Source organism: Hyaena hyaena, unplaced genomic scaffold (genome assembly GCF_003009895.1).
Source record: "Hyaena hyaena isolate Hyena2069 unplaced genomic scaffold, ASM300989v1 scaffold_575, whole genome shotgun sequence".
Taxonomy (NCBI): Eukaryota; Metazoa; Chordata; class Mammalia; order Carnivora; family Hyaenidae; genus Hyaena; species Hyaena hyaena.
Window position 1 is genome coordinate 1,091,524 of NW_024081206.1, and position 26,775 is coordinate 1,118,298.

The 26,775-nt window shown below is 46.2% G+C and overlaps 1 protein-coding gene and 1 long non-coding RNA gene across 2 annotated transcripts in view; one reads left to right on the plus strand and one right to left on the minus strand.

Moving 5' to 3' along the window:
* Window positions 1-26,775, minus strand: part of EPHB1 (EPH receptor B1) — a 144,785-nt gene that overhangs the window by 30,788 nt on the left and 87,222 nt on the right. The window contains exons 9-10 of the mRNA XM_039256473.1: window positions 25,802-26,049; window positions 17,815-18,030 (exon numbers count right to left, since the gene is read on the minus strand). Of these exons, the coding sequence (XP_039112404.1) occupies window positions 17,815-18,030; window positions 25,802-26,049 (464 nt within the window). The remainder of the gene's footprint in view (window positions 1-17,814; window positions 18,031-25,801; window positions 26,050-26,775) is intronic.
* Window positions 9,776-10,653, plus strand: LOC120248231. Its single transcript, XR_005532530.1, has 2 exons — window positions 9,776-9,895; window positions 10,360-10,653. It is a non-coding gene; the product is annotated as an uncharacterized LOC120248231 (long non-coding RNA).

The window sequence follows — 26,775 nt, forward strand, 5'->3', positions numbered from 1 at the left end:
CCCACCCAGGTGCCCCCAAGTTTCCATTTTTTACATTACATTGGTTAGATTTTATATTAAGATCCTGCCACTTGTAGAAGATATGAACAGACACTTCTCCAAAGAGGACATCCAGATGGCCAACAGACACATGAAACGATGCTCAGCATCCCTCCTCATCAGGGAAATACAAATCAAAACCACCCTGAGATACCACCTCACGCCAGTCAGAGTGGCTAAAATGAGCAAATCCGAGAACTCTAGATGCTGGCGAGGATGTGGAGAAACGGACACCCTCCTACACTGTTGGTGGGAATGTAAACTGGTACAGCCCCTCTGGAAAACAGTGTGGAGCTTCCTCAGGAAACTAACAATAGAACTCCCCTATGACCCAGCAATAGCACTGCTAGGAATTTACCCAAGGGATACAGAAATGCTGAGGCATAGGAGCACATGTACCCCAATGTTCATAGCAGCACTCTCCACAATAGCTAAAACATGGAAAGAGCCTAAGTGTCCATCAACAGATGAATGGATCAAGAAGATGTGGTTTATCTATACCATGGAATACTACATGGCAATGAGAAACAATGAAATCTGGCCATGTGTAGCAACATGGATGGACCTTGAGGGTGTTATGCTGAGCGAAATAAGTCAGGCAGAGAAGGACAAATACCATATGTTTGCACGTATAGGAGGATTAGGAGGAACTTGATGGAAGAACAAGGGGGAGAAGAAGGGGGGAAATGGTGGGGGAAAGGGAGAGAGGCAAACCATGAGAGACTCTTGAATGCTGACAAAAACTGAGGACTGATGGATGTGGGGGGGAGGAGGGATGGGCATGGAGGAGGGCACTTGTGGGGATGAGCACTGAGTGTTATGTGGAAACTAATTTGACAATAAACTATTTGTAAAAAAAAAAAAAAAAAAGATCCTGCCACTTGTGTTATTAACTGAATGGAACTAGTCTCATGCACTGCTAATTATATTTGGCCTGTCATATGTTATTGCAACAGATTCCCATCTCCCCCCCCAAAATCAGGGGAAAAATGTATTTCATTGAGATGGAGAATAATTTATTCTATTTCATCAGCTTTTATGGTAACTTTTATTTGGTCACATTTTTATAGGACGTTAGAAATTTATTAAATCTCCTTCAGTACAATATTTTTCCTTTGATCTTTACAATAATGTGATATAGACCAAGTATAATATACTATTCCCAAATGACAGATAATGGAATAGAGCCTCAGAGAGGCTTATCCCAAGTTAATAATTAGCAGAGCCAGGACCCATACTATGTTACTGGCTCAAAATTCATCCTTGTCCTTATACCTGCTGAGGGGACCACCCTTCAGAATTACCTACTGTGGAGTCGTGCACTGGAATTGTCATTAGAGCCAGTGGACCAAATTATGCTACGTGATTTGAAACGTGATGCAAACTCTGAAAAATAAAGCAAGGGAAGGATGACTTTAGTGTGTTTGCTACTGAAGATAATGGTGACTGACAGGATAATGGGTATCAAAAGCCAATACAAATAAACAACCAAAAAACTGAATAGTGCATTTTAAATGATAGTGTCTTACTTACTAAAGTACTTTTCTGATACTGAGAGTTACTGTAGGATACTAGCCATTATTTTAAGGTAATAGAAGCCTACTATTCAAGATAGGAAGCAGTAATTTAGGAAGCACATTGGCCCCTCCCCCTGTCAGGGTCTCCCCTCTCTTCCCTGCAGCCATGCACCCCCTCCTTCTCCTACCCCAACATTTCCTGGCCAAGCCTTTGCCCTTTTAACTGCTCAGGATAAAACATCTAAATACAAAGCTCAGGGTAAAATATCTAAATACAAAGTACATTGGGGCACCCAGTTGGCTCAGTCGGTTAAACATCCGACTTCAGCTCATGTCATGATCTCACGGTTCGGTTGGTGAGTTCGAACCCCATGTCGGGCTCTGTGCTGACAGCTCGGAGCCTGAAGCCTGCTTCGGATTCTGTGTCTCCCTCCCTCTCTATCCCTTCCCTGCTCATGCTCTATCTCTGTCTCTCAAAAATAAATAAACATTAAAAAAAATTTTTTTTTTAAAGTACATGAACTCAGTGCTTGACAATTCAGGGTAGAGTCTCCCTGGGTTTCCTGCCATCTGCTATGATCCCTGCGGCTGGGCCAAAAGTTTTTCCAAAGGAGAAGTTTTAAAGAAATTCTGGAGCCCAAAGTCAGGCCCCCTTGGCTACTGATGGGTACGAGCCCTGGGGCGTGGCCCAACACATGCACCTCTAATGGACATGAAGTAAGAAAATGTGTGTGGACAAAATCAGGCACCCTTGCTCAACCCCTCTGACAAGGAGCGGACAGATGTGAAGCTGCAAAGTCAAACCCAGGCCCAGCTCGGGGGAGGCTTTGCATTTTAGTGGAAAATTCTCACATGATAAATGAATCAAAGGTCAGCCTTGCTCTAGTCACCTTGCCTCCCCTCTCCCCGCTGCTCAGCTCCTCGGCCACAAAACAATAAAGGAATGAAGCCACAGGTCCCTCTGAAAGGGTAGCTGATGCTGACCAAGAAAACAACTATCTTCCTGCAACAGAGCAAAGAGTTGCCATGAGGAGAGGGAAGAAGCTTGCCACTCACAAGTCGGACCCATGGCTTTGGCCTCGTCTTTATTTTTCATCAAATGCCCAGATGGCATGTGTCTCTAAGTGAGGAATACTAGTGGAGGTCTATGTGGGTCTTGTCACAGAGAATCTTCTTTTCCTGTTTCTTACTCTCTCATTCTCCCAGGGAAAGGGTTTACTTGAATGCTTTTGAGGGAGGATTAAAATAAAATCTTCACCTCTGTAATCGTCCCCGCCAGATCCCCTGCAGCTAGAGTAGCCGCGGAATGATTCAGTGAGAGGCCTTTGGCCAGGTGCCCTCCTAGTCTTCCCTCCTCACTCTGCTCTCTCATTCTCTCTTCCTCGTATTCCCACTCTCACTCTTTTACCTCCGGATCTGTAAACCGTACTGGATGACAGAGTCTTGGCTGCCTTCAGATTTTGAATTCAGCTTTCTCAGCAGAAGTGTAACAGGCTCAGCCTTGATAGCACTGGTTTTGAGCTAGTGGAATCTTTAGAAAACCACTCTTGCTTCTATGTGCTATTGGAGGGCTGGGTGGAAGGGCTTGGTTTCCCTTTCTAGGATAAACAACTTGCCCTATAGAGATTTGCTAGACCCACAGGACTCTTCTTGTGGGGCAGCTCTGCCCTGTAAAGGGCTCATAGGCCAAGCCCTACTAGAAGGCCCTGTCAGGGGCACCAACTCAGTTGGTTGAGTGTCCGACTTTGTTTCAGGTCACGATCTCACAGTTCGTGAGTTCGAGTCCCACATCAGGCTCGCTGCTGTCAGTGCAGAGCCCACTTCGGATCCTCTGTCCTCCCCTCTGTCCCTCTACTGCTCCCACTCTCTCTCTCTAAAAAAATAAAGAAAAACATTTAGACGGCCCTGTTAGGTTGGGTGCACAGGATGGGCACCTCCACCCTCCGTATCAACTTTTCTCACAATGATAGGACTCTACCTCCAGCGAGGTTTGCAAAGACTCCCAGGGTCTCAGGGCTGGTCAGGGCTTTTGAAACTTGAGCAGGTCCAGTTACTGCATCTCTTCTGGCCATAGGTCTTTGAAGGCAGTGTTCCCACAAAGATGCACTGCCACCCAAGGAACTCACCAAACAATGATGATAATGGGCTTATGTGTTTAAAAATTTTTTTTAAATATTTATTTTTGAGACACACACACACACACACACACACACACACACACACACACGAGTGTGTGTGGTGCAGGGGGAGAGAAAGAGGGAGACACAGAATCTGAAGCAGCTCCAGGCTCTGAGCCATCAGCACAGAGCCTGATGTGGGACTTGAATCCACAAACTGCAAGATCATGACCTGAGCTGAAGTCGGATACTTAACCAACTGAGCCATCCAGGCGCCCCAGGCTTATGGGTTTTTTTTTTTTTTTTTTTTTTGATGTTTTTTTTTCTTGTCATGTAGTAAGGAGATCCTGAATCTAGGTAAATTCCAGCTGTACATCCAAGACCATGTTGTGTCTTACATTCCATCCTTTGTGGTCTCACTGCCCACCTGTCCAGTGATTGNTGGGTTTTTTTTTTTTTTTTTTTTTTGATGTTTTTCTTACTTGTCATGTAGTAAGGTTCTCCTGAATCTAGGTAAATTCCAGCTGTACATCCAAGACCATGTTGTGTCTTACATTCCATCCTTTGTGGTCTCACTGCCCACCTGTCCAGTGATTGGGGTAGAGTTGGCCTCTTAGGACTTGCATGAGTTTGCTAGGGCTGTCCTAACACAGTACCATAAACTGGGTGGCTGAAAACAACAGAAATTTATTGTCTCATAGTTCTGCGGCTGGAAGTCCGAAATCAAGGCATCGGCAGGACCAATCTCCTTCTGAAATCGGTAGGGGAGAATCTTTCCTTGCCTTTTGTAGCTTGTGGTGTTTGCTGGCAGTCCTTGCCCTTCTGTGGCTTGCAGAGTCATCCCTCCAATCTCTGCCTCCATCATCACATGCCCATCTTTTCTCTGTGTGCATCTGTCTAGATTTCCCCTGTCGTATAAGGACATTAATGATTGGTTTTAAGGTCCACCCTCATCTAGTATGACCTCGTTTTAACTTAAAAAAGTTTTATGTTTATTTATTTACTTTGAGAGAGACAGAGAGAGTGAGAGTGAGAGAGTGCACATAAGTGGGGGAAGTGCAGAGAGAAGGAGAGAGAGAATCCTAAGCAGGCTCTGCATCATCAGTGCAGAGCCTGATGCAGGGCTCAAACTCAGTAGCCATGAGGTCAAGAGTCCGATGCTTAACTGCCTGTGCCACTCAGGTGCCCTGACCTCATCTTAACTTGATGACATCTGCAAAGACCCTATTTCCAAATAAGGCCACATTCATCAGTATGGGGGTTAGGATTCCAATGTATCTTTTTTTGGGAAACACAGTTGTGTGATAACAGAGCCCTGCGAGGACTAACATGGCATGATTTTATTGGCCAACCCTGTTCCCAACACCAGCCAAATCAGCCTGTTCACTACCCAATGAGCATACCGGCTACATTTTTGCCTCTCAGTTCTGATCAGACTATTATTTCTTTCTGGAAAACCCTCAGCTTCTAAGCCTTGTAACCTTATCCATTTATCCATCCAGCTATCCATCCATTCCAAAAACAGTTAGTGAGTACCTTTTATGTGCCCCATTTTACTGCTTAGTTCCTATCTAACTCACCTGGGAGTCTACTCCACCCATCTCTCTCATCTCAGCTGAAAGCCATCTCTTTCCTCTCAGCTTATGGCCCCACACTTTTATTTATTAAGCACTGAATCAGGAAAATAGGCCTATATCTTAGTGAATGATTTACAGGCACTACTGCCAATCAACATATTAAAAATAAGTAAAGTTTATTTCCTTCTCTAACAGAGGTCCTTGCCTCTTGCCAGAAATCAATGATCCTTGATTGACTGGCTCATTGACTCTTTGACTGACTCTCATTGGAACCTCACTAGACAAGGTGAAATCTGGCTCGCTACCCTCTGCTGGGAGTGCAGTCCTGCATTTCTTCACAGGGCTCTCCAGCCCAGGCCCGGGAGACTGGCACCTGGGCTCCTATTTCTGGTTCTTCTTCTCTTCCTATAACCCCAGAGTTCACAGGTTGGATCAGAGCTACTCTGGGCCCACTCAGGCTGCTCACACAGTCCCTACTCCTCGGTGCTGACTCACTCCTGCTTGCCATTTCTCCCAACACCCCCTGTGCCTGTGTCGAGGGGAAAGCTGCTTCTCTCTGCTCCATGCTTGAGCACAATCTCCACCGACAGCCTCCACGCCTCCACACTGTGTCCTTGCTGAGCAAGTGTGCCTGTATCCTGCTTGGGACAGATCCCCATGAGGCCCTGGCCATACTGTCCCCCTAATTCTCTCTTCTCTACCCTTGGGTTTCGGCCCAGGGGTTCCTTCTTCAGGTTCCTGTGATACACCCTTGATACATACTTCCCTGCAGCACCTCACAATTGTAATTACATAGCTAATTGCTTAATTAGTTATTTCATGTCCATCTTTTTTGCCAGGAAGGAAAAGCAAGGAGGTCAGGGACTGTCTGCTTTGTTGATTGCTGTACTGTGCACAGACTGCACACTTAACAGAAATATGTGTTGGCTGGAGAACAGTTAGTGGAGGCATTGCATGGGCCCACGTTCAACCTGCTGGCCCCTCCTCTGTGATGACGGGCATGATGATGGCACCAAGGGACGAGGGCTTTGCCTGCCTGGGCCTACACAGGCTCAAAGTGGGGAGAAGTGCTCCCGAGAAAGCTGCCTCATGCCTCACTCCAGTCTCCAGGGGCTCTGAAATCCCATCCTGATCTCGTTCGTGCTAATAATATACTGGCCTTACTAATAATAATTATGCTGAGTCTTTTTTAAAAGGGCATTTCAGTCAGGGCCTGATATCCCTAACTGAGCATCTGGTGACAAAGTGACCCGGGAGAGATATCAGAGCAAGGAGGTGGCAGAACTGCAGGAAGAAGAATTATTTGAGCTGCAGAGCATGGGGGTAGAGTGGCATTTGAATTATTCCTCCTTCAGCTTAATTAATGCTACAGGAGAATTTCCAGGGGACTAGGTCTCAGTTTTATTCTGGCTGCAATTAAAGGGGCTCCCCTCTTTTCCTTGCTTGTCTTCATTCTTCTCCATTTTCCATCCACCCAAGAGATCGCCTGTTACCCAAGCTCAGTGATTGAAAGAAGAGCGAGGAATCATAATTTGAAAACGGCCTCATGAGGAAAGCCACGGATCAGACAGGGAGAAGTATGATTTAAATGTAAAAGCTGCTGGGAACCGTGGGGAGGAGGAGAGCTGGACCTGGGGTCATCGGACTGAAAGCCAACAAACCTTCCTTTCCTTTTTAAAAAAAATTGTAAATGTTTATTTACTTTTGAGAGGGGGGGGGGGCAGAGAGAGAAGGAGACACAGAATCAGAAGCAGGCTCCAGGGTCTGAACTGTCAGCACAGAGCCCGATGCGGGGCTGAAACCCACAGACCGCAAGATCATGACCTGAACCGAAGTCTGACACTCAGTTGACGGAGCCTGTGCCCCAAACCTTCCTCTTTCTAAAGGACAAGGGTCCCAGTCTGCGCTAAAACCTGTCTGGCAGAGGGTGGCCTACTGAGTAGCAGCTTCTTCAAGTTGGAGCTGCAAAGTGTAGACAGGGTCCTTCTCCTGAAGCCCTGCAGGATTATCTCCAAGAAAATTTGCTGCTTTCTTTGCACCTTTTACGTATTAAGTCTATTATAAGAAAAAAAAAATCTAAAGCAGTCCTATAGCACTGAATTCGCGGTAACGAAAAGAATTTGCCAGCTATCACCCTCCACCAGTTTAGGTTTGTGTCTGCCTCTGGGGAGTTCAGGGTGTGTGTGCATTTCTCTGTGTGTCTTTGACTATGCTTTGTGCACTGTATGTGTATACTGCACTACCTATGTGTGAGTGTGTGTGTGTGCACGCGCTCACGCACACACACGCCTCCTGCGTGTGTTGCTGATAAGAGCGGCTCACCATGGGCTTTAGGAAAATTCCCACAGTCTTCCACTCCTGTCATAGAGTCACTTAGCCAGTGTGTCCCCCAGGAGGGCCGTGAATGGCATTGCTGGCCCCTGGTGGAGCAGCAAGTCTAGGCAGCCTGGACAGGGAGAAGCCTGTGCTCCCAGCTCTGCCCTGGGTCCCTGGCCATTTCAGGGGACAGAGAGGCAGTTTCACCACTCTTCTGGGGTGTGCCAAAGGGAAGGGAGTCTCAGTCTGTGTGCAGCACCCACTTTTGTGCAGGCTGGGCTCAGAGCCTGGCACATGGCAGAGAGAGGGCCCTAAGGTTGAGGCTTTGACCCCCCCTCAATCTTTTCTCTGTGGATTCCCTCTTTGAAAGACCCCCAAAGCCAGTTCCCTAGAGAGAAAAGAACTCTGTATCCCAGGATGGGTGACCCCTCAGGTTGTCCTGAACTATTATCTTCCTTCCTTAAGTACTTATTTACTTACAGAAGATGAGGGCCAAAAAAAAACACAAAGCAAGAAAACTCTCGCTCGGCACAATCCCAGTGTATGGGCAGCCACTTCACTGATGACCATGACGATGAATATGACTGAGGTGTTAATTTACATGACTTTTATTCTATGGAATGGAAGAATCTCCAGACTGAGGGTAAACATAGATCTCTTTAAGACTCTTTTACAAAGAGTATTATTTTTTAACTCTTTAACACCAACCACAGGATCTCTAGGGCTGATTAATGTCTCTTGTTTTGTCCCAAACAGCTGATGGATGGGAGAGAGGTTCATATTCTGGGACCTGGGTTAGCAGGGGAGAAATGGCAGGAAAAGTGTGAGGGTCTTGGCCCCGGAAGCAGGTGCTGGTGTGCGGCTCTGGGGTGGGGACCTCCACCGGTACCCTGCCTTCCCAGCTTCCTCAGACGAAGGTGAGGAGGCACAGGGGCTGTGGACTATGCAGAGACACGGCATCCACGAGTGGCCCCTGGGTCTTCACACCCCCAGGGGTTGAGGAGAGAGGAAGAGTTCCAAGATGATGTAAAATGCATTTCCTTTCCCAGTCTGACAGGATGAGGACTCTGTCAGACTCACTTTGCTTTTTGAAAAATAATTGACATTTCTTGCAATGCAAGCGTGTGAAGTAATATACGCTCCCTGAAATAGTCTCAGTTCAGTGGACCCCCACATGTGGACCCAGGGCAGTGCTATCAGCATCATCTGGGTGCTTGTGTGACTGTGCTTCCTGGGTGCCTACCTCAGACCTATGGATCTGAAACTTGGGGGGGTGGGGCCCAGAAATCCGTGCCTTAACAAGCTCCCTGGGGATTCTGGTACGCAGTGAAGTGTGAACACCACCGTGGCAGTGGACACAGTAAATCAGCCGCCTTTTTTCCTGCTCCCTCTGGAGAATTTTTCTCCAGAATCCTTCCATGGCCATCCTATCAAAAGGGTCCTTAATTGTCTTTTGTGACTATCATCTGTTCCTGAGATGCTGCAGGCTCTCTGCTTTATTGTTTTCTGTTTTGGAGTGACTAGGATTAGGGAACGTTAGAGGCTTTTTTATTTTTACCAGTTATCCTTGAGAATGTATGTCTCTGTGTGTCTTCCGTGGGGGATGGGCTCTGAGAGCATGGAAAGCACTCATGGCAGCACAGATGACAGTCCCATAAGCCGTGACCAGCGCAGGACCTGTCCTGGGGTTGTTTCTAGTTTATGTCATGTGGGGTCTTATGAATCTCACAAATTCTCACAAATCCCATTTTATGGATGGGGAGACCTAAGGCCAAATATACCTCTGTAAGCGGTTTGAATCCAAGTCTTTCATTCTTCCTGTCATGCCAAAGAACCATTCTGCCATACCAGAGAGCAAGAAAGTTCTGGAGAGGGTCATTTTGCCCCTTTCCCAGCAGACCTGGCTGAAGATAGGGCTCAAAGGGGTAGAATGATATCATGGAACCAAGGTAAAAGTTTCTGTGAAAGCCAAGGCCCTACAGATTTCAGCACAGAACTGACTGTGGCTGGAGCAGATGTCAGCCCCCAGAAACACAGCGAGGATGGAGGCTGCAGCCTAGACAGCAATTCATGGGAGTAACCGGGGAGGATGAGACAAAGGTCCTGCCTCCATTGTGACCCGGGATGACGCAAATTCATCGCAGGGGAAAGAGGGCCTCTGCAAGCACATGGCGGCGGGGGGGGGGGGGGGGGGGGCGCATTTCTCACAGCAGGTACAGGATGAGCCATGGGGCCAAGCGCCCATAGGGATCACCCCCCAAGAAAGGCTGTCCCTTGTCCCATGGCAGGCATGGGCCCTCCAAGCCTGGGGCCCAGAGCAGTGCAGGAGGTGAGTCTGACACAGGTGGGGCAGATTCTAGAGGAAGTGGAAGCCGGTCCAGGCAGTCAGCGTGGGAAGGGAGCAGCGGCAGCAGGCAGCGCAGCATGGAAGGAAGATCTGGCAAAGGGAAAGCCCTCATGGAAGGACAAGGGTGTTGCTGGCAAACTGTCTGAGGAGATGGCTTCCGCCTCCTGCCATGAGGGGGAGATGCTCAAGGAACAGCTCTGTTTGAGGTTCACAGAGCGGGCAGAGGGGGGCAGAGAATGCTGGTGGACATTAGAAGAGAAAAAGCAAGGAGAAGGAGGGACCAGTGGGCTTGGAAGGCAGAAAGCATCAGAAGCTGCAGAAACACAGGGTGTGGGAGGAGCCAGGGCCTGAGACTAGATGAAGGAGCAGCAGGAGGGGGCAAAGAGGAAGGGGCTGAGGGAGATCAGAGGCACCTTGAAGATGGAGCTTGGTTCATGATGAAACAGGGAGGCCTGCAGGGAGCAGAGGCTGGAGACTTCTCGGAGAGACAGCCTGGGGCTCTGCGGGATGGGAGAGCTGACACTACTTTGGCAGAAGGAACCTGGTGGAATACTAAGAAGGGAAGATTTTGCTCACAAAGGGATTGGATGGGGACTCTTCCTACTGATGAGAAGAGAAAGCAAGCCAACCCAACTAGGGCTTTGGACTTAACCCGCAGAAAGCCACCAACCATGCAGAGAAGATTTGTGGGGTCCTGGTGGGGATGTGTCCACCAATGAGCTGATAAAGGGTGAAAATCAGGTTTGTGAATGTGAGTGTGGGCCCCATATACAAATAGTTAATCAAAGATGTGGCACTTTTCCTGGCACGTGTGAGCTTTTTTTCCCTTCTTGGTAACAGAAGACAGGACCAGTCACAATCAGAATGTGACCTGTGAAGTCAAAAATGCTTGTGTCCTCCCCAAATGTATGTGTTGAAGCCCTAACCCCCAGTGGGATGGTATTTGGAGGTAGGGCCTTGGAGAGGTAATTAGGTTTAGATGAGGTCATCAGGGTGGGACCCTGATCAGTGTCCTTATAGGAAGAGGAAGGGAGACCAGAGCTCTTGCTCTCTCCACCATGTGAGGATGCAAGGAGAATGTGACCATCTGCAAGCCAGTAAGAGGACTCTCTCCAGGAGCCAAATCTGCCAGGACCTTGATCTTAGACTTCCCAGCCTCCAGAAGAACTGTGCCAAATCAATGTCTATTGTTCAAACCATCTAGATTATGGTATCTTGTTATGGCTGCCCACACAAGCTAAGACTTTAGGAATGTTAATTTGAACCCCTGTAAATCATACAGGTGTATGAGCCCAGCCCTGCTCATATATCTGTCCCTCTTAATGGGTGGGAATGTTACCAGCAGTTAAGAACTCCTTAGGTTAGGGGGTTTATTCCAACCATAAGAAAGCACAAAGGAACAAATTCTATCTGTTCATTATTCCGGGAGTCTGGTGGGAAGGAAATGATCCTGGGGCTAGAAATAGCAATTTAGAGGAGGAAGACCTGGGGAAAAGTATGGTGGAGAATTAAGACAGAATGAGAGATGAAAGCTCAGAGCCAAGTAGGGAAAACTAGAAAAGTTTAATAGCTATTAATGAGGTCTTCACTTATAAAGTAAAACAAGACGTATTAGAAGATGATGATGTGAAAAACGTCTTGAAAGAACGGCATGAAATAGGGGAATTAAGACGGAGTATAAGACAGAGTACAGTGGTCTTAAGGGTTGTTTTAGGGAACTGCTGATTCAGGGTAACAAGGGGAAGCCTCCAGTTTTGGTGTGAGGGGGTGTGCTTCTAACAAACAGACTCTCTGGTGAGTAAAACAAAATATAAGAAGAGAAAAGAAAAGGAAGTAAGATAAAGGAAAACGGCCTGAGCATTCCAGAAACAGAACAGCACAAGGTGAGTTTCACCTTCTGCAATTTTGCTCTAAGGAGTCTGTCTGCCCTGTGGCAAAAACTCCGCTGAAAATCCTCCCCCCCCCCTTGTGGCTGGAGGAACCAAGGGAAGGAGCCCAGGATAATCAGGGGTGCTGGAGACTTGGGGGTTGGGGTGACTCCCTGGAAAGAGGAGAGCCGGGGAGAGGAAATCCCAACCTCTGGAAATGAACTTCCCCTGATGCTCTGGCTGACCCCTGAATCACTCAATTATGAGACAGACTGAAAACCACAGGACATGAAATCCGAGCGGTTTCCCCCTGCAGACGTGACAGTTTGCAGGTTGCCCTGTTAAATCAGAAACATTGACACTTTTTGGATCAATGTATCAGCACCTCGAGGCTCTACATTGTAACATACATAATGTACATAATCCCCAACTACTAGATATATAAAGAGCCAGGGAAATGTGACCCATTTTCATGGGAAAGAAGGATGCCAACCTCAGGATGACCTTGGCTTCTTTTTAATTTTATTTATTTATTTTGAGAGAGAGACAGAAAGAACGGAAGAGGCACAGAGAGGGAGAGAGAGAATCCCAAGCAGGTTGCCCATCACCAGTGCAGAGCCTGACGTGGGGCTTGAACTCACAAACCGTGAGATCATGACCTGAGCCAAAACCAACAGTTGGGCGCTTAACTGACTGAGCCACACAGGTGCTCTGGAATGACGTCAGCTTTAAAGCAGCTATTACAGCCATGCTCAGTGAAGTAAAGTAAGATATGCTTATGATGCATAAAAATATAAAAAGCCCCAGTTGATAACTGGAAATTATAAAAGAAAGATTAATAAGAAATTATAAAGCTAAAAAAGACAATATGAGGGAAAAAATCACTAGAGGAACTTTCTGTTAGTAGAATGGAGATGGCAAATGAAAGAATCAATGAACTTAAAGATAGTTATAAGGAAGAGAGGAAAAGTTCGGAAAAGAACAAGCAGAGTCTCCAGAGCCTGTGGAACAATTTCACAGGTTCTACATATAGGTAATTGTATTGTAGGTGGTGTCATTGCTTTGAGCCACTCTCAACTTGTATTTTTTCCTCTATGTCTTTATATATTAAAAAACCCCAAGTTCACACCAATACCTTCAATTCCAACTCAACACTACATAATTCATTTTAGTTTTCATGTTTTCCATACTTGTACCTCCTTTCCCAATAGCTCCCATTATCACCAGTGTAATTTCCTCATCTCCTTGCAAATAGCTAATATCCCAACATTTCTTGGCTGCTGGCGCTCTCCCACATGGCTCTAGGTACCTAGAAGGGATGCTTCCCTTGCTCAAGACATCTACCTCGACTGTGTTTGCCAAGTGGCTTTTTGTTGAAAGATAAAAGGAAGAAAGGCAATAAAGTGCTTTGTTTCCCTTCTTGAAAGAAGGGAATAGAAGACTTTAGAAGGGAAAGCCAAGAAAAGAGCCAGTTTATTTTTCTAAAATGAAAATTCATCACCGTGGGATCATGTGTACCTGTGTGTGTACGTACACACACACACACACACACACACACACACACACACACACACAGAGCCCTGGAATGACTTCATTGTGCTGAGGCCCTGAATTCCATCACAGGAGTCTAGGAGGCTGCTGCTGACCTCCCTGGCCACTTTCCTCCTCTTTTCCCAAATTGTCAGCATAGGGGTCCTCCATCAGCTCCTTTAACGTTCCTTTTTTTTTACTGTTACCACAGGGCCTTTGTATGTGCTATTCCTGTCTCTCAGTGTTCTAACCTCTCCTTTCATTTGGGTGACTTATTCTTCAAATCTTTGCTGAAGCAACATCTCCTCTTCTGGAAGCTCTCCTTAATTCCCCTAGATATGGTCGGATTATATTGTTATTTATTGTTTTGTTGATGTTCTCATAGAACACAATGGCTCTTTTCTCCATTGGTCATTATGCACTTATTTATCTCTGTGTCTGACTAATGTCTCCTTTCCTCATTAAACTGTGAGTGATGTGAGAGTAGCAACAATAACAATGTCTCTTTTTGATCTTGATTGTGTCCCTGCCCTGTGGCCAGTACGGGCACATGGCAGCAGCTCAATACATACTTTTCATGCAAATAAATTCTTTGTATTTTTATTTTTACTATTTTTTAAATGCTTATTTATTTTTGAGAGAGACAGTATGAGCAGGGGAGGGGCAGAGAGAGAGGGAGACACAGAATCTGAAGTAGGCTCCAAGCTCTGAGCTGTCGGCACAGAGCCTGATGCGGGGCCTGAACTCAAGAACTGTGAGACCATGACCTGAGCCAAAGTTGGATGCCTAACCAACCATGCCACCCACGCGCCCCATGTCTATTATGATTAAAAGGCAAAAAATTGAGAAATAATATGATAAATACCATGAGACAGGTGAACATAACAATTGTGGAGGATCCTGAAAGCTCTTAGGTCTAGGAGTTTATATGCTGTATCAGTTAGAAGAACAACAAAAACCACAACGAATGGTCTAACTAATATATACAAGAACATCATATGGGAAATCCTTTACATAAAAAAATTTTAATGTAAGGCATAAATGTTATAATTTAGGCCATATATGACATAATAAAGGCCATGTATGACAAGCCATGGCTAATATCATACTCAACAGTGAAAAGCTGAAAGCTTTCTTTCTAAGAGAAGGATAAAGACAGGATGCTCACTCTCCCTATTTTTATTCAACATGGAATTGGAAGGCCGAGCTAGAGGAATTAGGCAAGAAAAAAAAATAAGAGGCATCCAAATTGGAAAGGAAGAAGTACAGCTGTATTTGCAGATGACATGATCCTATATATAGAAAACTCTAAATGCTCCACCAAAAAACCTGTTAGGACTAATAAACGAATTCAGTAAAGTTGTAAGATACAAAATTAATATACAAAAATATGTTGCATTTTAACACACGAATAACAAACTATAAGAAAGAGAAATCAAGAAAACAATCCCATTTACAATTGCATCGAAAAGAATAAAATACTTGGGAAAAATTTTTACCAAGTACATGAAAGACCTGTACACTGAAAACTACTTTTAGATTGATGATGAAACTGAAGAAGACACAAATAAATGGAAAGCCATTCCATGGTTATGGATTAGAAGAGCTGATATTGTTAAAATGTCCATCCTACCTAAAGCAAAGATTCAGTGCAGTCTTTATCAAAATTCTAAGGGCGTTTTTTTTTTTTTATAGAACTAGGACAAATTATTCTCAAATTGACAAAGAACCACAAGGAAACCTCAAATAGCTAAAATAATCTGGAGAAAAAAGAACAAAGACAGAGCTATCATAATCCTTGATTTCCAACTATCCTGCAAAAGCTATAGTAATCAAACAGTATGGTATTGGCAAGAAAACAGAAACAGAATAGAGAACTCAGAAATAAACGCATGCAAGTCTGATAATTAATTTATAACAAAGGAGCAAAGAGTATACAATGAGGAAAAGGCAATCTCTTCAATAAAGGGTGTTGGAAAAACAGGACATCTACCTGCAAAGAATGAAATCGAACCACCATCTTATAACATATACAAAAATCAGCCAAAATGGATTAAAGACTTGAATGTAAGACCAAAAGCTATAGAACTCCTAGAAGAAAACAGGTGGCAAGCTCCCTGACATTAATCTTAGCAATGTTTTATATTGGATCTGGATTCAAAGGTAAGGGAAACAAAAACAGAAACTAATGGTACCACATCAAACTAAAAAGCCTCTGAACATCAAAAGATACCATCGTCAAAATGAAAAGGCAGGCTACAGAATGAGAGAAGATATTTGCAAATCATGTATCCAGTACGGATTAATATCTAAATATATAAAGAAATCAAACTCAGTATCAACAACAAACAATTAAAAATGGGTGAAGGAGGTGAATAGACATTTTCCCAAAGAAGACATACAGATGACCAAGAGGTACATGAACCTTGAAAATGCATCAACAAAACAGGATGGAATGAAGAATGAACAGAGGGATAGATCAGATGGATTGGTTATATAATAAATCAGACAGAGCAAGATAGTCATTCTAAAACCTAGGTGGTGGGTAATGGCTATGCTCTGTAAATTTTATCAAGCTCTCTATATGCTTGAAAATTTTCCAAAATGAAATCTTGAGAAAAATAAATAAATTTCAGGTGTACTTAATATTTAAGTATAGAGCAAAACCCCCAATAAGATAGCACAGGAAAAAAAGCACTTTATAACCCTGGAGTGAAGAGAGATTTTTAAATAAACCAGGAAACCCAAGAAAACATAGAAAAGATCCATATCTTTGACTGTACAAGAGAACAGATGCCTATTTTTGAATAGAAGAATATTAACCTTTTTTGGAAGCCAAAGGATATCATAAACAATATCCAAAGAACAACAGATGGGGTAAGGGGAAACTAACTGTATCATATATGGAGACATAGGTTTAACAACCCTAATGTAAAAAGGCTTGTTATAAATTCCAAAGAAACCAGCACGCAGCCCAGTAGAAAACAGGTAAAGGCATGTACATACAATAAACAGAAGAGGAAACGTGAATCCCACTAACTGTGTGAGAAGACAGTAAAGTAGTACCCCAGCAGTCAGGTGAAATGCACACTAAAACAAAATGAAGTATCGCTTTTCATCTTTGGACTGACAAACTGGTAAAGATCGATTGTCCTTGGTGCTGGTAAGGATGTCGGAAGATGGTCACCATATGTTCTCAGTGGAGTGTAAATGTTCACAAACTTAGAGAAAAGCAGCTTGGCAGGAAGGATGCCCCTAAGACATGCACGTCAGGACAACAGGCATAGTATGATCCCACTGTTATAAAATAAAAATCTTCTAATTTTTGGGCAATGAGGCAGGTGTGAAAAGAGACATGCCTAACTATTAAAATCAATGCTTCGGGACAGATGGTGGTAAACTATGGCCTGAGCGCCAAATCTATCCGGTCGCCTGGATTTTTATAGCCCATGAGCTAAGAATGGTATTTATACCTTTTTAAAGGGTTACCTAACTATCTACACAATATCTTCTAGGCTGCCTCTTAGCTAACAAAGCCTAACATACTTACTATATGGCCTTGAAGGAAAAGTTTACTGATCCCTGCCTTGGGAGATTATGGTTTCTTGGTTATCTTTTTTCCTCTTCTCTGTATTGTTTTTATTTTTATACTAATATACTGGGAGTGAACGTAAGGAGACAAGAAGAAACCAAGAAGACACTTAGGAAGACCAGAAGGGACCAGGTGAAAGACAATGGTGCTTTGGAATAAGGTGGGGGGCTGCAGAGATGGAAAGAAAGAGGCAGATTTTATCTGAATCTATGGGAATTGCCGAGGGATTGGACACGGATGGTAAGGCAGAGAGAAATCAAGGGCGACTCCTAGGTTTCAGTCTTTCATTGAATTGGTGCAACCACGGAGCTGGAAAAACTGGGGTGGGAAATAGAGGAGACCAGGAGCTCTGCTTTGGACCTCTCATGGTTGGGACTGGGACTGTGTGAACCAGACAGCAAGACAGAGGCGATGAGAGCTGCCTGGGCTGTGGAGGGGGGAAGCTGAGTGGCAAATGCCTATGAAAGAGCACTCATCACGGAGATGGTACTTTAAGCTGTCTGGAAGCACTAGAGACAAAGAGGAGGGGACCAAGGGTCTGCCTGGTGACACAGTACCCAACCCCACCGGCACCCACTTCTGCAGATGGACGTCTCTGACACCACGGTCCAACTGCCCGGATTCCTCCAAATCACCTCTTCCAAAGTGTCCTTTTCCCATTGGCCAAGAACACCGTGGCTTCAGAGCAGACACCCTGACCCTTCTTTACAGCCTATGCCCAAATGCTTACCTGGACAACCAGGACAACCAGCTGCTATTGTTTCTCCATCGGGCACCTGCCTGCCTCGGTGGGAGGTAAGTTCAGCTGCTGGTCCCTCCCAGTGTTCCTTTCCATGGGTCCCCCGCCCAGCCGTGTGCAGCCACTTTTTACTCATGTCATGCTTTTACTGAGAACACCAAGAAGGACTCACCAAGGAGCTGGTGTAGGTGGGGTCTGAGGTGTCGTCCTGGAGGTAGCGGGAAAGGCCAAAGTCAGACACCTTGCATACCAGGTTACTGTTGACCAGGATGTTCCTAGCGGCCAGGTCCCGATGCACATAGTTCATCTCGGCCAGGTACTTCATGCCCGCGGCGATGCCCCTGAGCATCCCCACCAGCTGGATCACCGTGAACTGCCCATCGTTTTGCTGTAACAAGACACAAAGGGCACTGGGATCAAGATGGGTTTCCGGGGTTAAACAGAAGCTGCGGTGCCACGGCCCTGCTGCTTGTCAGCCTCCGTCCCTGACTGGCTGTACTGCTCACTTCTCCCTCTGCCCTCCCCACCTCATCCCTCTCCTTGAGTGCTCTGCTCTCTCCTCCTTGCCTTGCCGACCCTGTCGATTCCACCTCCAAAGTACATCTCAAAGCCATCCACACCTCTCCATCTCCACTGCCTTCCTTCTAACCAAGTCGCCATCATCCATCGCCTGTAACAGCCTCCCCGCACCTGCCCCCCGCCATCCATTCTCTACACAGCAGCTAGAACCATCTTTGTAAGACATAAATCAGGCCATGCCACTCCCTGGCTTCAAGCTCTACAACAGCTGCCCTTTCGTTGCATTAAGGAAAAACTCCAAACTCAGCATGGTTCATGGGACCCCGGGGGAATCAGCCACCACCTCAGCTGCCAGCCACAGTGACTGGTGACCTCTCAGTCCTTTCCCAAGCCAAGCTCTTCCTTCTTTGGAGCCCCTATACCTGCTATCCCCTCTGGTCTCCCCCACAATCAACACTTACCTGCCCTTCAGGTCTCCACTAAGTGTCCCTTCTTCAGAGAGAATGACTCTATAACTACTCCCCCCCTCCAAATATGACTATAGCATTTTCTTACTATCTTCCTGTCTTTCATGGATTCTCTTATTTTTCTTCTTAGCACATATCACAAGTTTTAGGTGTGTATGTGGCACACCTACCCATCGGCCTCTGCTGCTTGGCTCTGAAGACAAAACCCTCTCTCCTGTCACCATTGTACTCCCAGTGCTAGGAACTTAAAATAGAGAGAGCTCAATAAACATGCGCTCCATTAATGACTGCTACATCTCTCCCTGTTTCCAGAACTAAATGCTTAAGATGTCTTCCTTGGGTCCTACCAGAGGTGTCCATCTTGACGTTGGGATAGCCATAAAGACCTCAAAGGGTAAGTGGCAGGAGAAACACACACACAACGTACAGCATTGACCCTCTTAGCGAACGGGAGCCAACCTACAGTGTTGCCCTCTCTCCAGTCACTGGTGGGCTCACTGTTTCCTGGGTGGATGCTCTCCTTCAAGGTTTGACGACAGACCTCAGTGATAGTATCAGCCTTCCTCCTGCCTCCCCAAAGCCCTTGGGTCTTGGCTTCTGCACACACTGGTTACATCAATGGATGCTGTGCTTTGCTGCCAATAACATGTTTTCTCTTCTAGGCCAGCCCCAGCTGCTCCATCGAAGGGCTGTAAGTAGTGTTCTGTTAAGTAAGCTTGGCCCAGGCACTGAGATGCTTTGACTGGGGGAGAGGTGAGAGGAGGCGGAACACCCAGGGTCTAGTCTAAGTTACTGCTGGACACAGACCCTGGGCAAGGCGGCCACTCCCCAGCGCCCTCCTGTGAAACACAGCAGGCATAATAGTGCACAGCTCCCATTTACTAAGCACCCATTGCATGTGAGGTGATACACAACACATTCATGTGTACTACCTCACTTATGTATGTGTGAGACACATCTATGCATGAACTTCTACAAAAGCATTTTCCATGCAAAAATAAATATGGAAAATAAAACAGCCATTGCAAAAATAACCCTGTTTATTAGAGAAAACCCTGCCAATCAAGTGGTATAACTATGATAGTGTGAATGTTGAAGACTTCCTCCTGCAAGATTGCAAGCCTGGGTCTGTGTTCTCGAACTTTGCCCCTGGATCAATCAGAGTGAGCAAACCGATCCTCCCTTCATGCGTTCCTCAGATCCCTCCCAGAGCAGGACCCCCAAACACACTGGGATCGACACACCCCAAGCTCCAGGCTGGCCATTTCTAACTCAAACCTTAACCACCTCCCAGCCTGCCTGGAATGCTTCTCTGCAATATTTTCTCCTAACCAACTCCAAAAGGAAGTGCAGATCTGCTTTCTGGAAACTCTGACTGTTGTTCAGCACATGGCGCCCATCTGCCAGAGCTGGATGTGCTGTGAGTGATACGAATGCTCCTCCTTGCTAATGAACTTCAATCAACACCTCCTCAAGAAGTTAGCCAGGCTTTTGCAAACACCATTCATTTTCTCTAAGTAGGTCTCTGGGGACCTGCCTCCCCAGAAAGTTGTCATGCAACTTCTGTATGTTCGAAAATGTATCTCAGCTACAAGTCACAAGGGTTACATTTTTCCAATTCAGTTTGTTACTTCCTCTCTGTAAGTGTAGACAACATTGTGGTTAAAAATGGATGTCTCCCATAAGAAGCCCGCCTGTAGATAGATTCTGGGGAGGGGATCGGTGGTGGTAGTAAACAGCTCTGGGAAGAGAAATGTTGGAAGAATGTGTGGCAATAGGTCTATTTCTACTTTAAATCACTGAAGCCTTCATGGAGCAGCTTTACCATGGGATTTGTTTTAATATTTAGGTCAGTCGCCCTTATAGTTTCTGGGGTGAACAAAGACTAAGAAATAGTTAAAAGTCCAGGCTTTTGGGGCACTTGTGTGGCTCAGTCGGTTAAGCATCTGACTTGGGCTCAGGTCATGATGTCACAGTTTGTGGGTTTAAGCCCCATGTCAGGCTCTGTGCTGACAGATCAGAGCTTGGAGCCTGCTTCAGATTCTGTCTCCCCCTCTCTCTCTGCCCTTCCTCTGCTTGTGCTGCTCTCTCTCTCGTTCAGAAATAAAAAAATAAACATTAAAAAATAAAGTCCAGGCTTTGGAGACAGACAGACCTGCACTGGACCCAGGCTCTGCAGCTCACTGGCTGTGTGCCCTTGGGCATGTTAAATTCCAGGGCCATCATTCCCATATCTGTAAAATAAGAACATAGTGTCCATTCATCATAGGATTTTGGCGAGGTTAAATGAGACAATATATGTGAAGGGGCTTAGCTCGGTGCCTGTGAATACTAAGACAGCAATGATTGCTGGTATTATCAGCCAAGCCATGTCTCACAAATCGGCTCTCCCTGAGCCTGGTGAGAGAGTCTGAGGACACCGGGTGCCAGGACTTGGGTTCTCTGCAGCTTCCTGGTATGTTAGGGACACATCTTAGGATCCCAGACATAGGAGAACCTCGTCCCTGGGCATTCTGAGCTCCACAGGTTGGCATCTACAGTAAACCCCCAACCTTCCACACCCCAGCTATAGCAGTGGATGACTGGGGCCTAATGATGCAGGCCTGAAATCTGGGTCATTTATTACCTAAAATGATTTCTTCTATTTCTTGACTTTTGAATGGCAAGTCATTCTTGATGGAATATGTTTGATCCTCCTTTGTGAAAGGCAGGCAACAGTTTATTGCCTTTCAGAAAAGACGAAGTCCACAAAGTTTAAGTGATCAGCCTTAAATTATTCTGTGTGGCTTTGATTTATCACAAGAATCTAAGTCCAGGATAGCAAATTACTTCTGCACTGACATTCCATCTGTGATCAACTGGTAACGCCTTCCTCAAATGTGTGGAGAAGGCTGTGTAGAAGCTTTGTAGCAAAAAGTGACATGGTTGATTAATGACGTCTGCCAGGGTCATAGAAAAAGAAAGTAGAGACATGTGTACCTCAAATACGCTACTCTTATTTGAATCTTTAAATTCCCGTCCAGGGCCTTTTCCATGGAATATGCTGACTTTGTGATGGCAACATATTTTCTTTAGAACCTGCAGGGTAATCACGTTTCATGATAAGACAGGATCCCGCCTGTTGAGTTCATAATCCTGGTGAAACTTAAAGACATAAACCTATTAAGATTCCCTGACACATTCAACTGTTTTAAGTTCAGTTCATTGGTCTAACTCCCCAAGAAGAACCTTCAAAGAGAGGAACATCAGCATACCAAGATGTACGCGTCAGAAAAAGCCCAGTTTTCTCAGTGACTGGGAAAGGATCAGGCTCCACGCTGATCACACAGTAAAAAGCAGTACAGAGAAGAAATACAGCACAGTGAAGTGATTTAAACTTTCCTCCCTTCATGAAGTGCTTTCTGCTGAAATTGCTTTTTGGCAAATTCACTGACGCCACTTGCTGGCCCTTTTATTAGGCAGGAAGGATTTAGGTATTTCAACTTTCATTGACAAATCCACTTCAGGAAATGAAACCCTTATTTGATTTGTTTGAAGAGAATGAATCATAGATTTTTTTTTAACTGTAAGAACCCTACCTTTCAAGATCATTCAATTCCAATGCCTTTAGTTTATAGATTGGGAAATTGAGTTAACAGATTTGCTAAAGGCCACTGGTGACTCACGGCGGAGTGCAAAGCAGAACCTAGGTCTCAGGAGGTCCAGTCTGGCATTCTCCTCCTGATCTCTGGGTTATGGTCATGCACTCCAGCCTGTGAATGAGCCTCCCTGATAAGAAATGTCTGCATTTGATAGTTCTCAGTAACTTTCAAGGGTCCTCCAGTTATGACCATCAGTGGATGACCCAGCAGCAACTACAAGGCCAAGCAAGGCAAGAAGGGTCTACAGAGCATGTTGACCTTCTTGGCTATGGCACGGGACATTGAAGAGGGCTTCAGGGGCCATTCCTAAGATCATGCGAGAGACACCAGTGCCAACAGGATCTATTATGGATTTGTATGCTACACAATCCATGACACAGACATTTAAAAACATGGATAATACTGAACCTATGGAATGTGTGGTTAGAAAATAAGGCGTTTCTAATCCTTCCAGAAGGTGCAGGATTCTAAGTCCTGCAATGGGAGACAAGCAGTGGGTGGGCTGCAAGAAGCCAGTGTGCCCACTGGATCCCCAGTGGCCACAGCCTCCCAGACACAGGCCCAAAGCTGGAGCTGCAGCCACTCTCCAAAGCTGCTGTGCCCAGTGTAAATGGGGTGTGTGTGTGTGTGTGTGTGTGTGTGTGTGTGTGTGGTGTGTGTGTGTCTCGGGGCAAGGGCAGTTGCACAAATTGAGGACTAACTCTTTTCCTTTCTTCTCTGAATGGTGAGCCTAAAATTATACTACTTCCCAGAAGATGGACCCTGCAGAACTGAACTGATGACCTACTTTTCAATTTTACCAAGCAGCAGATACATCAATTAATGTTGCTATGCTCCAGGGTTTGGTAGTAAGGCTGAAATTAGATTTATAGATTACCTGTCTCCATGCCGTGCGAGGAGTCAGAAACGCTTCATTTCCCCTCTCCTCTTGGCGTAGCCTGCCCCGCCACTCCTTACTTGCCATCCCTTCTCCTCTGCCTCTCTGTGTTCCCCTCTTGCCTCTGGCTCTTCTCCCACCCCCAGGCCTCATCATCATGACAAATACTGGTGTTCACCATGTCTGCAGGTCTTGGGCCTCGCATGGAAATAGGTCTGTATGGAGCATCAGTGTAGGGTTTTGATTCTCTGCAGCCTCCTGAGAATGAATTTCCTTGTTCCCTGCATGTTTCAGGGAGAAAGTCTGATCACAGGCTTTAAATCGTGTTGTGACTCTGAGAAGTTCAATCAAGTAACTCACAGGAAATAAATGACTCCTAAAACGGTCTGGAGGCTGGTCCCAGAAAGTCCTTTTTCTCCTAACATGGCCTTCTGTTCACATTTAGTCAGCTGTCTTCACGAGAAGATCCCTGGTCATGAACGAATGCCACCAGGGAAGCACAGTCTCTACTCGACTCTGACATGAGAGGTCCGGCCACAAGAACAAGAGACCATGGACGCTCAGGATGAGTACATTTCCCCTGTCATTCCCACACATTTTTGTGCCAGAAATAATTTTTTATGGCTTTTAAAAAAAAAATCAAAAAAAAAAAATCCAAGTAGCATTTATCAGGTGCTCACTGTGTTAGGCACTAGGGGTTTCAAAATAAAAGGCATGGCACATACCCTCAAGGAGCCTGTACCAGGCAAAGTACATCTGCCCCATCCGTTGTCCCCGCACATCCCCTCGTTCAAAAATAAGCCACTATTGCCTAATAACCCAGAGGAGGCAAAGGTGCGTGTTCACCCTGCCAAGGTAGTTTCAGTATGTGCAAATGCAGCCTCTAGACAAGTCCCCTGGCTACCCTTTCACACTGCAGCCCCAAGCCCTGCTTCTGAGCTTTGGAGCCACCACCAGCTGCCGGACGGTTAACAGACAGGCCATGCTGGCCCTGAACTCTGAATACACAGCTCAGTTGTTCTGTCATACCTGCCTGCCCCCCTGTCTGTCTGGTGGGTTCCTCATTCTCCAATATCAGATCATTCTCCCTCCTCTCTGAAGCCTTCCCTGGCTTCCCCAGGAAGATTTCAGTTCCTCCAGCCTTATGACACCTCTTTACACCACACACAGAACAAAAAGCAGAATCTAGGCAGATGATTGCTGGGCACTTGGGGCACGAAGGTCCTCAGAGCAGGGACCTCTGTGGCAGGTTGTAGTCTCCAAGGGGGGGGCCACAATAGGCCCTCCCATCCCTTATGTGTAAGACAACATCATGCTGCTGTCCCCCATCAAGATGTGGGGCCCATTTCCTCCCCTTGGATCTGGAGAGTCATATCACAGTAGTTGAAGGGTGCTGTGGGGCTTGAAGCTAGGTTCCAAGAGTGGCACAGCCTTTGCCTTCTCGTGGGATGTTTGTTCCTGGGACCCAGCTTGCTGCGAGGAAGCCCAAGCAGGCCACCTGGAAAGACACCAGTTGACACCCAACATCAACTGTCAGACAGATGAGTGAGTGAACGTTTGGATGATTCCGGGTCCCAGATATTGAAGTGCCCCAGCTGATCCCACATGGAACAGAGATCTCCCCACCGAGCCCTGCCCACACTGCAGACTCACAAACAAAATAAATTGTGCTAAGCCACTGAACTCTTGGGTGATCTGCTACATAGCAGTAGAGCAATGTCGCTTTCATCTCTGTAGGCCCAGCACCCAGGATGGGGCGTGACCACAGTGCTCACCCCATGAATATTTCAAGACCAAGTATATGAATGATCCTTTGATCTGCAGCCGCAGCTACTGTTTGGTAGCTCTGGTGACATGCACAGCCTGCCACTTGGTATTACCCTGAAGTCCTCACTCAGAAGGCCGTGCTCCATTGTGATGCTGCCCGTGTACTCTCTGCTCTCAAGCCTCAGCTGAGGCAGGACTCGCTCACTGGCCTATGCTCAGTCAGCTGCCACTCTGCAGGCATCAGCATCATGGCTGTTCTCACTCACCCCTGCTCTGAGGAACTCTGTGATGTCCCTTAGAAATGAAAGTGACTCCAGCATGACTCCACATGAGCATGTTTTGACAACAATCACTTACAGACCCTGCCGTCAGTGGCCTGGAGGTACCCCCACCTCTGCTGTAGGTTGGAGCCACATTGCCTCGTCACTACCCCTTCAGAGGGCGGGTGGCCCGGGAATCAGACAAGGGCAGACTGTTGTATCTCTGAGCTGCAAATGAAGGGAGCAGGCGGGGAGGGTGCTTCCTCTGTGCCGGAGAAAAGGCAGAGATGGCCACTGGCGTCTGTGTGAATCACACAGGGCAGCATAGCAGCTGAAGTCTCCTCAATCTCCGTGATTCATGCAGGTGCCGATGGCCATTCTTCACCCGCCTCTATTCATCCAACAAGTATTTATCGAGGCCCTACTCTACGCTATCCTCCTTCTGAGGGGTCCACAGGCTCCTCTTTGTTCTACCCTTTCAGGAACAGATCTGTCACCCTCGCGAACATCTCCAACGCCCACCCACATTTCATCAGGCGATTCCTATGTGGCAGCTCACCCTCATGCAGACGTGTCTGCCCAGCATTCAACACTGCGAACATCACCCAGACCCCGGAGCCGCTCTTACCCTGAGGAAAGAATCCAAAGCACCGTTCTCCATGAACTCCGTGATGATCATGACGGGCCGACTCTTGGTGACCACGCCTTCCAGGCGAATGATGTTGGGATGGTCAAACTGGCCCATGATGCTTGCTTCACTCAGGAAGTCCCGGCGCTGCTTCTCCGAGTACCCAGCCTTCAATGTCTTAATGGCCACATAGATTTCCCTCTTGCCTGGAAGTTTCAAACGCCCCTTATATACTTCTCCAAACTCCCCTGCAATAAGAATGCAATCATCACTCATTTCCTTCTCAGTCTGTGGAAGGACAAGGGAAGGAAGCTTACCAGGAACAATAGTGCTCCAAGTGGAACCAAAATTAAAGTGACAGGGATGGAAATAATGTCCTCTCATTTTATTTTTTTAGAGATTTTTAATGTTTATTTGTTTTTTGAAGGAGAGAGAGACAGAGCATGAGATGGAAAGGGTCAGAGAGAAAGGGAGCCACAGAATCTGAAGCAGGCTTCAGGATCTGAGCTGTCAGCACAGAGCCCCACAAGGGGCTCAAACCACAAGCCACGAGATCATCACCTGAGCCGAAGTCCGACGCCCCCGTCCTCTCATTTTAACTATGATGCCCTGGTCCTACTCAGTTCATGGCAAACACCAAAGTTGTACCAAAATAATGTTTTTCGCCTTAGTTCTTAGAAAGAGTTTGGGTAACTAAAGTCGAATTCCAGAGTATATATGAGTTTGTTTTTCCTCACATTTGGTTTTTGTGTCCCAGCTGAATAATGGAAACGAAATGGTCAGTTTCACTTTGGCAGGTCATAATTCATTTTCAGCAGAGCCTGGTGCAAGAACGTCCAGGGGCCGGGGGACATGTTCGGGCTCCTTGGCCCTCTGAACGAGATGTTCCTACATTGCCCTGGAAGTTCTGTGTCAATCAGACACCCCAGAAAGCAGACACTGAGAAGTGAGGTGGGGAAGTTAACAGACGCCGT